Source organism: Onthophagus taurus, chromosome 7 (assembly GCF_036711975.1).
Source record: "Onthophagus taurus isolate NC chromosome 7, IU_Otau_3.0, whole genome shotgun sequence".
NCBI classification, from domain to species: Eukaryota; Metazoa; Arthropoda; class Insecta; order Coleoptera; family Scarabaeidae; genus Onthophagus; species Onthophagus taurus.
The window spans coordinates 40,423,203-40,438,093 of NC_091972.1; the positions used below are offsets into that span (position 1 = coordinate 40,423,203).

Genomic DNA, 14,891 nt, shown 5'->3' on the forward strand with positions numbered 1-14,891 from the left:
CTGTGCGCGGTTTTGGTTGTTTTAGTTAACCGAATTCTTGGCAAATTCCGCTTTTCGTTGGCGGTACCCGGATCTAGGCGGGTTTCGCGGTTACGTTGGTGCATAATCTACGTGGAAACAATTCCTTCCCGAAACGGGCCATTTATCACGATGCGCCCCGGCGTGTGTCGCGCCCACCCCGAAACACGACGCCCGGCGCCACGATGCAGCCTAAAGACGCGAAAATTAATACGCTTCCGCTTTTATTAAACCACTATGTTATCATGATTTATCATCCCGCGGAAGTGTTACCGTTTATTAAATGGTGTCGCCGAGCAAAACATCGACGCGAAACGCCGTTTGGGTAATTTATTCATGAATGTCTATTAATTTCTAGTTTCCGCACTGTTAAACAGAACGCTTATCTTTCTTGCGGTGCGAAGGTATACCATACACGGCATACACGCTTCGTTATCCCTTCGCGTCGAAGCTTTATTGGTCGTTAAAAACATGCAAATTTACCTGAGGGTTGTATATTAATTTTAAGAGGGGATTAAAGTTTACATTGACTTTAATGTCGATTTTTTTCGCCAACTTAATTATAATTTTTATCGTGGACATTAAAATATTTTTTCGATTAACCAACCAACGTGGCATGGTCAATCATATAAATCAGATGTGATTTGTAGAGGAGCATTGAACCATTTTTCAAACGTCTAAAAAGCCGAGAAAAGTAACCTATGTTGCGTGCAAAAAGCATATGAACTGCATATGAAGTGGGATTCTTGATCAGTGATAAATGTTCTTTAAGATAAGGTTTACGGGAAAAAAATAAATCTTTTGAATTGTGTTTGCTTATTTCTGATAAGTTTTTGTCCACTGAAATATAACGTTAATATATCAAATAGCAAAAAATATAATGTATAGGTATATGTGAGATTAAAGCATTCTTTTGAAGTAACTTTAAAAAGAAGTTACTAAATTCAATTCAAAAAATATGATTTTTTTTCAATTATGGGAATTATAAAATGATTTATATCTCAAATTAAAGCTTAAAATGTCTACTTTAAAATCAAACGATAAAAATGATACATTTTTTCTTCCCGTTCTGCCCTAAGGGATTTTAGACCGATCAGTATCCTCCCAGTAATGTCAAAAATTTTAGAGAGAGTCTTGGAAAAGCACACTGCGAAAGGTATAGTATACTGCCAGATCAACAATCTGGGTTTCGTTCGGGTTTCAGCTGCGCAACAGCTTTATTGAACCTTACTGATGATGTATTTGCTTCTAGAGAGGCCGGGCAAGCCGCACTTTTGTTACCGTTGGACTTCACCAAAGCATTTGATACAATAAATCATAATATACTTGCATCTAAACTTAATTATTTTGGTCTTGGAAATCAAGCTGCAATTTTGATAAAGTCATTTTTGTCGGACAGGTCTCAGGTTGTGAAGATTAATAGTCAAGTGTCGAGCGCTCTGTCTGTTACTCGTGGAGTCCCTCAGGGGTCCATTTTGGGGCCACTATTGTTCTCTATTTATACATCTGATTTTGACCAGGTTCTCGAGCATTCGCAGATTCACTTGTATGCAGACGATACACAGCTTCTGCTGAATTTTAATCCAAATAATTGGGTTGATGCCTGCATAAAATTTAACTCAGATATAGCATTATTTTCTGATGTTGCGAAATGCCATGAACTTGTGCTAAATCCATTTAAGTCTTCTGTTCTTCTGTTTTGCGGTAGTGTCACAAGGAGAGCGATTAAGCCTTTGATATCCGGTCAATTGGTGGTGGATGGCGAACCTCTTATTGTTTCTGATGATATAAAAATTTTAGGAGTTACATTGGATCGTCAGTTGAGGTTTGAGGAGCATGTGGCCAGGTGCTTGAGGGGTGGGTATGGCGCCCTGCGTCTCTTGTATGCCCATAGGGATGTCTTAAGTAAAAAATTAAAAGTTATGCTGTGTGATAGCTTGGTTCTAAGCAAATTAAATCACTGCGACGTTGTTTATGGTCCAAATTTAACGGAGGCGAGTGGGCGTCGTATCCAGAACCTTAAGAACGGTTGTCTGAGGTTTATTTACGGAATTCGTAAATATGACCATATTAGTCATAAGTTGGCAGAGACTGGGTGGTTAAACATGAAAAACAGACGTAAACTGTATGCAACTTGCGTTTATTATAAAATTATTAAAAGTCAGCGGCCTCCTTACTTGCTGCAACGCCTATCTTTCAGAAGCGATGTCCATAACATTAATATAAGGAGGAAAGATGTATTGACGGTACCAGGCCGCGCCTCGCACCGATCCTTTTCCTACCAGATAGCTAAAACGTACAATGATCTACCTATGAACCTTATAGGATTGAACTGTATTTCGTTCAAGAGTAAATTAAAATCCTCCCTCCTGCTTGAGTCATCATGATTTTTTTTTTTATTATATTCTGAGTTACTAATGTATCGGTTTATACTGGTATGTCGTCGTATTTTGTTATTTTGTTTTTTTTTTCATTTTGTTTATTAGTATTGTTAAAAACATTCTCATTTTTGCTTTATATACCGGTGTCCCTCAAAAGTGGCTCACCCCCATATTTTTCTTTATTATTGGTGATATAAGAAAACCATTTGGAATGCATAGTTAGGTCACTAAAACGGATTATTACGACATGAAATCATTCTTTTTGTACTTCCGGTTATACCGGATGTGAGTACTAATTTCGCTATTTTTTAAATCTATAATTTTTTTTTCTTCAGTTGGGTTGATAGTATAATTTCACATAACTTTTACTTGAAAAAATTTTCACGATCGCTTATAATTTTTGAAAAAAAAATTATTTTCGTTATTTTATAACGTTTTAGTACCTTCGGAAAATGTATTACAACTTTTGACGCATAGTAGCTAGGTTAATAGTATAAACTGCGTTATGTCCCTCTTGATTTGCTATTTCTCGAGCAGTGATATGCTGATATGCTGCTATGCTTTAGTCATTGGTTCTTTTTTAATAATGGTGTAAATTAACAGTTGTATTAAATTAGTTTTAAAAGAAAAACGCGATCAAACAATTAAGTTTAATTCAATTATTTTGTATTTTTTTCTTTATTTTTTGTTCTTTTACACTAAATGTTCTGTAGCTGATAGTAACTTACAATGTCCATTGTACATTATAATTTGGATTGTTTACTTTATTTTGGTTAAAACCTCTCAGATCACCTGACCTCACACGTTTAGATTCTTTTTATGGGGCAAAATCAAAAATGAGCTGTATAATACACCAGTATGGTCTCGTGAGGTATTGGAAAATAAATCGAGTTAGAAATTGTATTACCTAAATATCTCCGCAGGAATAACGTCGAGTCGTTACATCGACAATACGCAAGATACAATTATGTCAAAATCGAGGCGGGAGCATTTTGAAAATTTAGAAAATTATTTTTTTTGAACTTACAATTGAATTAAATTTAATTGTTGGATAGCGTTTTTCTTTTAAAACTAATTTAATACAACTGTTAATTTACACCATTATTAAAAAAGAACCACTAACTAAAGCATAGCAGTGATCACTGCTCGAGGAATAGCAAATCAAGAGGGACATAACGTAGTTTGTACTATTAACCTAGCTACTATGCGTCAAAAGTTGTAATACATTTTCCGAAGGTACCAAAACGTTAAAAAATAACGAAAATAATATTTTTTTTCAAAAATTATAAGCGATCGTGAAAATGTTTTCAAGTAGAAGTTATGTGAAATTATACTGTCTACCCAACTGAAGAAAAAAAAATATAGATTTAAAAAATAGCGAAATTAGTACTCACATCCGGTGTAACCGAAAGTACAAAAAGAATGATTTCATGTCGTAATAATTCGTTTAAGCGACCTAACTATACATTCCAAATGGTTTTCTTATATCACCAATAATAAAGAAAAATATGGGGGTGAGCCACTTTTGAGGGACACCCGGTATATATTTTCTATATATTCTGGATTAAGTGGAAGAGCAGTTGGTTAATAACCAAACTGAACTTCGTCCAGAAAATAAGTCTATTTTCTAAGAGTGTATTATTGTTTTCTTTCCTTTTTTTTGCGACTTATTAATAAAGGCATTATTATTATTATTATTTAGGTGAAAAATATTAGTGATGAAGTAATTGTAAAAAATACAGTGTGCGCCAACATAACCTCCATTTTCGAAATGTGCGCCATTTAGTCGGTTGATGTCGTAGCGGAGCGCTAGTGGTCTCGTTCGAGAGGCTGGATTATAAAGTTTTGTTCTGACAAAGTTCAGGCGCCATCATGCGTTGGAACAGTGAAGAGCGTGCGTTTTCCGTTGAGGCTTACTTTTCGAGCGGATATTCTGTGATCGCAACCCAGTGGACCTTTCGGAATCGCTTTAATTTAGCCCCGTTGGCCCCTGTCCCGGATCGGAAATCAATTGTTACGTTCAGACAAACTGCAAGTGCGATAAGACGAAGAACTGGAGTCTCATTAGAGCACCTCAGAACATTGAGGCAGTGAAAGCGATCACCACGGCTAGATGAGTTGGACTTAGGAGATATTTGGTTCCAACAAAATAGTACAACGGCTCACACTTCAAGAGCATCGATGGCTGTTTTAAGGGAACACTTCCCAAAACGCCTAATCTCAATTAGGGTCGCTTTAGAGTGGCGGGCCCGGTTTCCCGATTTGGTCCTTTGTGATTTTTTCCTATGGGTTTTTTTGGAATGCCGTGTTTATGTGAACCGTATTATGGGACCTTACAAGATTTAAAGACCAAGATCCAGGAAGAAATTGCCAACATAACCGCTGCTATACTGGCAAGAGTAATGACAAACGCCAGCAATCGGTTTACTCAGTGTATGGATAGTGGGGGACGTCACCTACCTGATTTGATCTTCAAAACTGTGTAAAACAAAACTTTATGTATGTGCCTACATTATAAAAGACAAATAAAAATTTTCTGATTCATACAATAGGTTTTATTAAGTTTTGAAAAAAGGAAGTTATGTTGCCGCACCCTGTAGATTAAAGTTGGCGAACTAAATTATATTCAAAAAATCATATGTGCCTCACTTTCGCTAATTGACTTGGCCCTCTTTAACTCCTTAATTGATTGTTTATTAGTATTATTATTAGTTTATATACTTTCCTTTGTTATTTGATTTTTTTTTGTATTACTCTTCTTTTTTCAATGTATTACATGGGGTTAATAAATATTATATTATATTATATTATATTATTATTATTATTATTATTATTATTATTATTGTGGAAATTTTAAAATCATCTATATCTCAAATTAAAGCTTACAATGTCTACGTTACAACCATGGGAAAGAAATTATAGATTTCATAAATAAATTTAAGAGAAAACGTTTTTGAAGAAACAACTATAAAAAGTGGTTGAGTTGAAAATCTAAATTAAATGCCAAAAATCATATGTACTTTAATTAAAAAAATTATAAAATAATGTATATCTCAAATTAAAGCTTGAAATGTCCTCTTTACAAATATGCGAAAGAAATTATATATTTCATGAATAAATTTAAGAGAAAAACTTGTTTGAAGAAATAGTAGTAAAAGTTGGTTAAGTTGGTATACTAATCCACAAACATATAATACACGTAACGTATATGTGTAGCCTTGCCGAAAAATATGTTAATTATAAGAAAGGGACCTAATTTTAGTTGCACACCAAATATTATTACAAAACTTGACAAAAGAATTTAAAAAAAACACGTAGCTTTTTGATGGAATATAATACATAAAAAATATCATTTTCATCGTCTTCATCACTGCCATCTTCCTGAAAACTTATTATAATAGATTCCTTTATACGTTCGATTTCAAATTTAACGCTCCGTCATTTAATTATTTCCTCCTCCGAATGTGCTATACATTTTGTTCGGCTATCACTTTACACAATACCTCTGCCCACATTGAAAGCACCACGATATCCATCTGTACCTATATATTTATTGTAATGTTGTTTGCAATTTGTCCAAATTAGTTCGATAGAATTGAATTGACAATGATATGGAGGTAATCGAATTGCATTGTGGCCTCATTCATTGGAAAGTTCATCAAGTTTAGAATTTTTTTAGGTCCCACTATTCGTACAGTTTTGAAATTTTTGTAATAGGGGTCAAACATCCGAAACTTTTGACCAAAAATAGAATAGTTTTTATTACGCCTTTTAATTATAATGATAATAAACTGTTTATTGAGCCAGAAATAATGATAACAAAAACAAGATACAAAACTATTTGACCAGAAACAAAAAAAAAGAAATAAATATAATTAACAAGGCAAAATAAAATACATATACAAAAAAATATGGCGATTTTCGTTTACGAGTTATTTTGATTTTCTAGTTTTTTTTTGGCAACTTTCAACATGCCTTTTAAAACCCCATTTATCAGTCAATGTTCATTCAAAAAGCTCTAAATTGGTACGATTACTCTTTAGATGCTATCAAATAGCTTATCATTTGTTGTATCAGAGTATATTATAAAGAGTGTTTTTCCACGTTCAATAGCAAGAAATTAAAAAATTTTAAATGGAACATGTGGCATTTTATTGGCCTATCAGAAAGGAAATTTAATTCTCTACAAATCATCTATAAACCTGTTTGTTGTGTATAAACCTATACCTGTTTGTTGTAGTTTCCCTTATATTGGGAAATTTATTAAAACATTCACGAAATGCCGGAAACCGTTTGTATTTTTATTAAAAGGCCATGTTTTGACAGTTGTTTGTTTAGTTTATTTTTACAATTAACTACGATTGGTAATCCTTCAGTTTACTGGCTTTCATTTATCAAAAATTACAAACAGAAGAACAATCAAATGAAACAACAATTTAATGACAAAAAGTAGATTTGGATAAAATATATAAATTCTAAATATAAAGTATTTATTAAATATTATTTGAAAATATAATAAAATACGATAAAATATTTATTTCGGTGTCTTCATCACTGGCTTTTTCAATTTTTTCTTTGTGATACTCGAAAACGAAAAACGCTACGTACCAATAACTTTTATCAAAATCAACATATTTTTTTGCATATAATTAAAAGGTGTAATAAAAACTATACCATTCCATTTAAAATAACGAAATTTTGGTCTACTTCCGGTAGACCGGATGTGGCGGCCATCTTGAAAGTATTTTAGATCGAAACTTTTGCATTGCTTTTGCATGTTTGATACCTAGAATAGTGGAACCTAAAAAAGTTCTAATGAACGGGTTACGTGTGGCAACCTGTATAGGTTTCATAACATCCAAGATATCTTTATTTTTATAAAATCAAAATGGCCGAAAACAAAACATTAATATATAGTGGCATATCTGTTTTTATCAAGTTCAAATTATCTGAATAGTACGAAAATCTTTGAATTTTTGGTGAGTTTACTAGAGAATATTTTTACTAAATACTCGACTTCCGAAAATTTTGCCTAAATTTGTCAAATATATTTATGTCATACTGAATTTCGTTTTCTTTTATCAAAACCGACTAGAACAAAAGCAGCTGTTTCAATGCTTTTCAATGGCTCGCTAGCTCTCGTCCGACGTTTCTGTTGCTTTTTTTGATTGTTTTGCCTTAAACAGTTTTCGGCATCAGTCACTACGCGCTAAAGTATTCAACTGACGAATGCAACTTTGACAAAATTTCTATAACCGAAATTAGCATCTATTTGTGTATCCTATTGCCTCGTGATATCAAAAGTCGTCCCGTTTTACGATAACTATCATGAAAGAGACAAATAATTATCAAAAAGTCGGTAGATGATATAATAGAAGAAGCTGTAGAATAATACTTCATACACTGTAACTTAAGTGATTTTGCTATTGCAATTCATGGCTTCTGGTAAATGTGTGTGAATACTTTCAGCGTCTTCTCTGACGACTGTCAATAAGAACTTCTGTGTTGATCGATATTATGTTCAAATTTTGTTTCATTGTACTTGTAAAAGCTACCTCAAGACACCTATAATATTTGCTATGTCGAAAGTTTGCGTGATAATGATTCAAAGCCAGGTACCAGAATGAGAAAGCTTCAGGTGAATGTTAAAAAGCTTCCTTGTTCTATCATGATCGACTTTGTGATGTTAATGTCCAGCTTTCCTTCTAGCACTTCGGTGGTTTACCCAGGCGTCTTAACATAGGCGTCTTTCGCAATTTTCGCCAATTGGTCCTCAGATATTACGTCAACATGGTCCCTCCAACCCCATCTTCGCTTTCTGGCTCATCTCTCAACAATCTTCTCAATGTGTTTCTGATGTCTTCACTTCGTTATCTCGCTCTTATAGTATAGCCCGTTATGGCTGGAAAAATGAAATTTAATCTTTGTAGTTCCTAAAAGCTTTTCGTTAAGGCATTTTTCGTTCTTGCTTTTATGACGTATATCATGATGAGTCTTATGCATGTTTTCTATATTCTAACCTTACATAATAATAAGCATTTATTGTTTTTGATAATTACAATTTTCCCCTTAATACATCCTAATATAATATATGTCATTAGTATATTATTTTCACCCTCCACCCTCTTCCTCCATTTCCATACCCTCGGCTCCTCGGCCCAATCCTCCCCTCATCCATCCCTTTGTCTCCTCACCCCCACAACCATTCTCATCCATCGTTTCCCCTCTCCCCCCTCTCCTAAGATCTGCCCTCGGTCCAACTCCTCCCTCAACTCACTGCACCCATTCAACATATGTTCCAACGTTTCCCATTCCTCCCTGCATAGCCTACACCACCTCTCCTCATCGGCCATCCAGTATCTGTTCGCTCTCTCCTCGTTTCCACAACTGAACCTAGCCACCAACTTCTTCCCTTCCTCATCTCCTTCCAATAACAAGTATCTAGGCAACCCCTCCGTAATTATGTCCCTGTACCTTTCGTTATACCTCCCCTTTTTTATTTGTGTCCTTCTTTCCTGTCTCTGCACATCTCGGTCTCTATCTCTCAACTCCCTACCCACCCTTCGTCTACTATATATCTCAGTTACCGAGTAGCCCGCTCGTCTATGATAGTTGTCTCTGTCTCCTTTCCCATATTTGATCTTTCCCTCTCTAATTTCCCTCCAACACTCCCCCAAGATCCCGCAGTTTGGCCTCCCTTCTATTCTTTCTTAATATTTCATTGCTCTCCTGCCCCCCTCCACTCTGACTTTATCCACCTTTACCTCTTCCCTCACTATATACCCCGGTGTTTCTCTCGCCACCCCAAGCACCCATCTCCAGTATCTAGCTTGCACGTCCTCCAGCATTGCCTGCTCTCTCCATCCCCATACCTCTGCTCCATACATCATCACATTGCTAACCAGACCTTCAAACATAAACTTCCTGGATGCCACATTCCTTCCAAAGACTCTCTTCCCCAACCCCATACTTGTCCCATCTTTTTTGCCATAGCTATCACATGCGACCCCTGCCTGTTGTCCTCCCTGAACACATACCCCAAGTAAGTATACTCCCTAACCTCCTCGATCTCTTTTCCCTCCCATCTCCAGTTTTCTGTTCTTTTTCTCCCCCCCTTACAAAACTTCATCATCCTTGTCTTCCCCACATTCACTTCCAGCCCCTTCCCCCTAAAATATCTTTCCAATGTCTTCATCATATCTTTCATCTCCGCCGCTTCTCTCGCCATGACCACGATGTCATCCGCGTATGCTAACATATATTCTAACCTTACATTTGATGCTCTTATGTTTGTTTGTCCATATTATGCTACTTTAGTTGTTTGAGCGTACAGTTTTATCTTCAAGTTGGTGATAATGGTCATGCAGGCTCCGAAGTATTTTAAACTTATTACCCGTTCCAAAGATTTATATTAATCTACATAATAATATGGTAAAAAATAAAATATAAATAAAATAATAAAAGAACTCAAGTGTCAAAAATAGAACTATAGCTTCCAGTTATGTGAGAAAATAGAAACCACGTCTAATATTTCATTAACGTTCAATGAAGCTCAATGAAATTATTCAGTACGACTTAGTAGGTCATATTCTGAACATGGTCGAGAATCTACGTCCCGGTTGTATTCTGTGGAGCTCAGTTGGCTCTAATGCTAAAACTACACTTCCTTCACATGTAATGACCGGCGAGGGCTACATTTTGCAAGAAACCGCCCGCGGACTTTCCATTACGTCGACCCGATGTTTACAAACCCCCGTTGGCTAAATGCAATACCGCATCACAGCAGTTCTCAACCCACAACAACAACAAAAGAAAAACTCTAACCACCACAAACATTACTTTTCCTAACACTTTACATAAAAGATTACTTTTTATTATATTTTCAAAAAATATCTTTGTGTGATCTCCTTGAATTTTATTTAGTTAAAAAAAGAAACGAAAATGTTTAGGAATCACCGATGATTTGAAAAACTAAAACGAGAAAAAACTGATTGGAAATGCAGTCTTGTTTTCCTGAATGCGCACTAGAGGACTTTTCCATTCTTTTTTTCTGCTTTCAGGAGAACATCCCGCGGCAATGCAACACGGAGGTCAATTGAGGCTGGAATATCCGTTACCCGCGTGTTTACTCAGTGTTCTGGTTACGTTGGTGGGACATTAAAGGGCGCAGGAGACAGAGGTGGCGTTTCGAAGTGTTACCCAAACGGACTTCTCTCAACCCCCGAAGGAGATAGAAAGTGAACGAACGAACGGTTACGGTGGAAAGTGTAGTGAGCGCGAGTTTTTAAATAAATAATGTTGCAATGAGAAATGTTCTTGAACTAAATCAAAAATTAAAGATTAAATAAAAAATAATTTGAGAATAGAACATTTCTCATTCTCGTTTTGATAATGTACGAAAGCTGTGTATGGTTTATACGTCTGTTATTGTTATTATTTAGGTAGTTTTCAAATATGGAATTTTAATAAGATTGAAAAAGACTCCTATTAAAATGATTATAAAAAATATAAAAAGATTTTTTAAGTTTAATAGGAGGGTTTAATCTTTGGAATGGGAAATACTATAAAGATATACTTTTTGATGGTTAAGTTTAATTAAATAAAAGCTGTTTATATCATTAAATGTATTAGATTAGGAAAAAAAGTAAAAAAAAATATATTAAAGTAGTTATGGAGGGAGCTTTTTACCACCACAAATTTATTTTAACTCAACACTAAAAAATACTTTTAAAAAATTTCTAAGATATCCCCGCAGCAAAACACCCACAAAAATGTAAATATACGAACACACATATAAAGTTATATACGTACTCGCCGACGGCGGTCGAAAGCTCTCCATATGGCTACAAAAACTGTAAATATAAAACATCAAGCATTTGGCGAAAAGCCAAAAGGAATCGAAGAGAGAATCGGAAGTTGGCGCATTCAATAAGTAACTCCCGTCTGTACATAATACACAAATCGTCTAATTTAGCACAAATTTCACACTTCAATAAACCAAATTTTCTTTGGCGCCCACGTTGCCGCATCGAGGTCAACGCCAATACATTTAAATAAATCATCAAAGATAATTTTCAATGAAACCATCTTTTTATTTTTGTTATTATCTTTAAAATGGAACAAGAAGGGCGCCTACGAGGACTGAGTATTAATGTTCAATCCGTCTCCTGTATACAAAGTGGTTGTTTTTCGTCCGTTAGGTTTCTATACTATACATGTCCACTACGTGCACTGAACCGCAAAATATAAAAGAAAAAAAATCCGTTTCATCTACGAAATATACAGACGATGAATGAAAGCGAAATCAATTTTTTCCTTAAGTGTAAATGAAACGATGTATGTGTTAATTATCGACAGCGATACTGTAATTAATAAATAAATTGTATAAAAAAATGTATTCGTTTTATTAAATGAATCTTTTTTTTTCTTTTCAGATTTTTTTGTAGACAACGTCATAAATTCGTTACCCGAGTTGACATGAGAGTAATAAAGAGCTTCGTCGGCGAAAACTGCGCTGCATGTGGTTTCTATCTAAATGCAAATACGTTTTCGCGTGTGAATTTATTAGATATTTTTGGATATGATTCAATTCAAAAGAATTCCTTTCGCAAAAGAAAAACGGACCGCCTTTTATTAATAGGATGGGCGTTGAGTTGCATTTTTAAAAGGTCAACCAGGATTTATCTCAACTCCGCCGAAAGCTAAACTGTGTCCAAACTTCTGCACGTGGCATTGATCAATGCCGGATTTAACGCTCGGAAGTTTGTATGTGGTCTATTTAACTCCATTTTCAAAGTTTTTTTTTTGTGGGTGAAGATAAATCCCTTAATCCCAGAGAAATAAATTGAAGAAGCTTAGAATAAATTTGTTTGAATTTTTTTATGTTAAAATAAAAAAGTAAAAACCAGGTAAGTAAATAAATAGATTTTATATAAGATTGGAGGTCAAGCTGATATAGTAGATATGATATAAAAAAGAAAAGAAAGAACTATAAAAAAGTATCTGCAGGCCCGCAGATCAAAGTTAGTGGTAAAATTTGCATGGAAACGACTGTTGGCTCGATAATAGGGGAAGTAGGTCAAATTATAACTCGGCGATTCCGGGAAAGTAGATGTCCCATTTCCCGCCTTTTGGAAAAAGTTTCTGTTCGACTTTTCAGAACGCTGAAATAAATTTTCACACATTTCAATTATTCCACTTAACTTAAAATGTTTTATATTGCACTATAATACATATTTTTATTCACTTTTTCGAATGGTGCTTGTTAATAATCATCTTAACCCTTTGTGTCCCAAGAAGTCAAAAATTTTGAAACTTTGTAACAGAATTAAAACGCTATCAAAATACACTCAGTGAAGGCCTTTAGAATCAATTTTAGCAAAATATGCAATTCCAGGGGGATAATGGTACTTCAGAATACCGTCAAGCATTATAATATATTTTAGTGATGTTGCAGTATACAAAAACTTTTATTGCTAATATAAAAATAATACACTTTTTATTACGTTGGAAAATAAGTATTACTTGCTTTAGCTAAATCACATTATGACATTCAGAAAAAGAGTTCTTTCACTACAACATAAATAAACATTGCACGCAATACATTTTGAGTGGGGTTTAGCTTTGGCAGAACGATTTTCACAACTTCTTCTTAATCAGACCTATATCTACAGAACGACAAAAATCTGATAGAATATTGAGAAAAAAACATATTGAGCAAAAACTAACATTTTCACATAGTCGTGTTTATTGAAATTAAGAAATGAAACTTATTTTAAATGGAAGCTTAAAGCTTTCTCTTTAAAATGATGTATAATAATGGTTGTGTTGGATCACAAAAATGTAGAGGAAAAAGCATATTGAAATTAAACTTACATTTTTGTATAACCTAAAAATGTCAAAAAGATACCAATTTAAAAATTCCTGGAAGCCGTATTTAATGAAATTAAGGAATGAGACTTATTCTAAATTAAAGATCAAAGCTTTCTCTTTAAAATGATGTATAATAATTGTTCGGTTGGATAAGAAAAATATTGAGGAAAGAACTAATGACATAAAACTTACATTTTCGTATAACAGTGTCAAAAAAGATTCTGATTATATAATTGAGGAAGCATGTTTCTGTAAAACCAAGAAAAGCCTGTGCCACCACTTCTTGGAACAGCGGTCGGTTGCATACACTTGTCGAACTTGATCTGCATGATCTACCGAACGCAGTAGTTGAAGGACAATCCTTTCACCTAATCCATAAGTTTGAAGTTTTTCTTCAGTTTCAGGAGATTTTCCCTCATACACATCAAATTTCTATATGTACCCTTTCTTATCTGCTAAGCACCTAGCTTATAACCCCTTTTTATGGGCCCCTCTCTTTGAAGACTATCATGGATTCATCCACAGCCAACTGCTTAGTACCATGATAATAACTGGAAAAGTGACGGTTAAGTATTTCAAAATACGGGCGGATCTTGTATAGTTTATCCGTATTATTCTTAGAATGTTATCGTTGATATGCAGATATGATAAAATCTCCTGAAACCTGTTACGGGTCATTGTTCATATGACAAGTGATACATCCCCAAGTCTTCAGCATTAGTCCAGAAGTAATGTATTTATAGCTTGGCAAACTGTGATAACTCATTAAGAAATGTATGGCAATATTTTCTTTCAAGTTTAGCATTTTATTCCTTTGGGTGGCGTACAAATTACTTTGAAAGGTAACATTTTTCAAACAGTTGCCCATCAGTGTTAGAAAATAATCTGTAGGATTAATAAAGTATCACCAATTATTCCCTCTGGATAATGATATCCTGGAATTTCAGTCTGTTTTTCCCGTTTTCTCCATTTTCTACCAATTTCTGCCTTGTTCTTCTTGTTGGGCCCTTTGCCACGTATTTCTACTACTTCACTATCACTTTCCTAATTTTCATTATTTAGTTGTTCTAGTTCTTCATCTTCCAGCATAGGTACCCCACTAACACTAGTAATAACAATGTCATCTTCTTCATCTTCTATTTCTCAATCTCAATATTGTACCTGTTATTATCCTGGCGGTACTTTTACGTACCAAACACAAAATGTACCTTTTTTCGGGATAAAAATAAGAAATGTTTGAAAATTGAAACAAATCACACCTAATAACCATTTATCAAAGAGATACCTTTTTGAACAACAAAATTCAACAACACTAAACTTCTAACCTCTCATCTGGATGAATAAGTTTAAATATACCTAAAAACCTTGCAGTGCGGATTGCGTCATTTTTTATACAGATTCTTTCTTGTATAGTAGAAAGTACAGACAGCTCTAAATTCGCCGAATAGATGACTACAGTTTAAAACGAGTGTTTAAAACTACCGGTACTTTAAAGTACCGTCGGGACACAAAGGGTTAAAAGAGAAACTTAATAATCACTTCAATAAAAAAATATATGAGATAATCGCATTGAAGACATTTTTAAATCGAAAAAGTTACAATAACATATTTTCTTATACG

At 34.3% G+C, this 14,891-nt stretch overlaps 1 protein-coding gene across 1 annotated transcript in view; it reads left to right on the forward strand.

Moving 5' to 3' along the window:
• LOC111416311 (neurotrimin-like) overlaps positions 1–11,786 on the forward strand; it is a 255,005-nt gene extending 243,219 nt beyond the window's left edge. Inside the window, exon 6 of the mRNA XM_071197296.1 lies at positions 10,460–11,786. Within this exon, the coding sequence (XP_071053397.1) occupies positions 10,460–10,560 (101 nt within the window). The 3' untranslated portion in view covers positions 10,561–11,786. The remainder of the gene's footprint in view (positions 1–10,459) is intronic.
• The last annotated feature ends 3,105 nt before the right edge of the window (positions 11,787–14,891 follow it).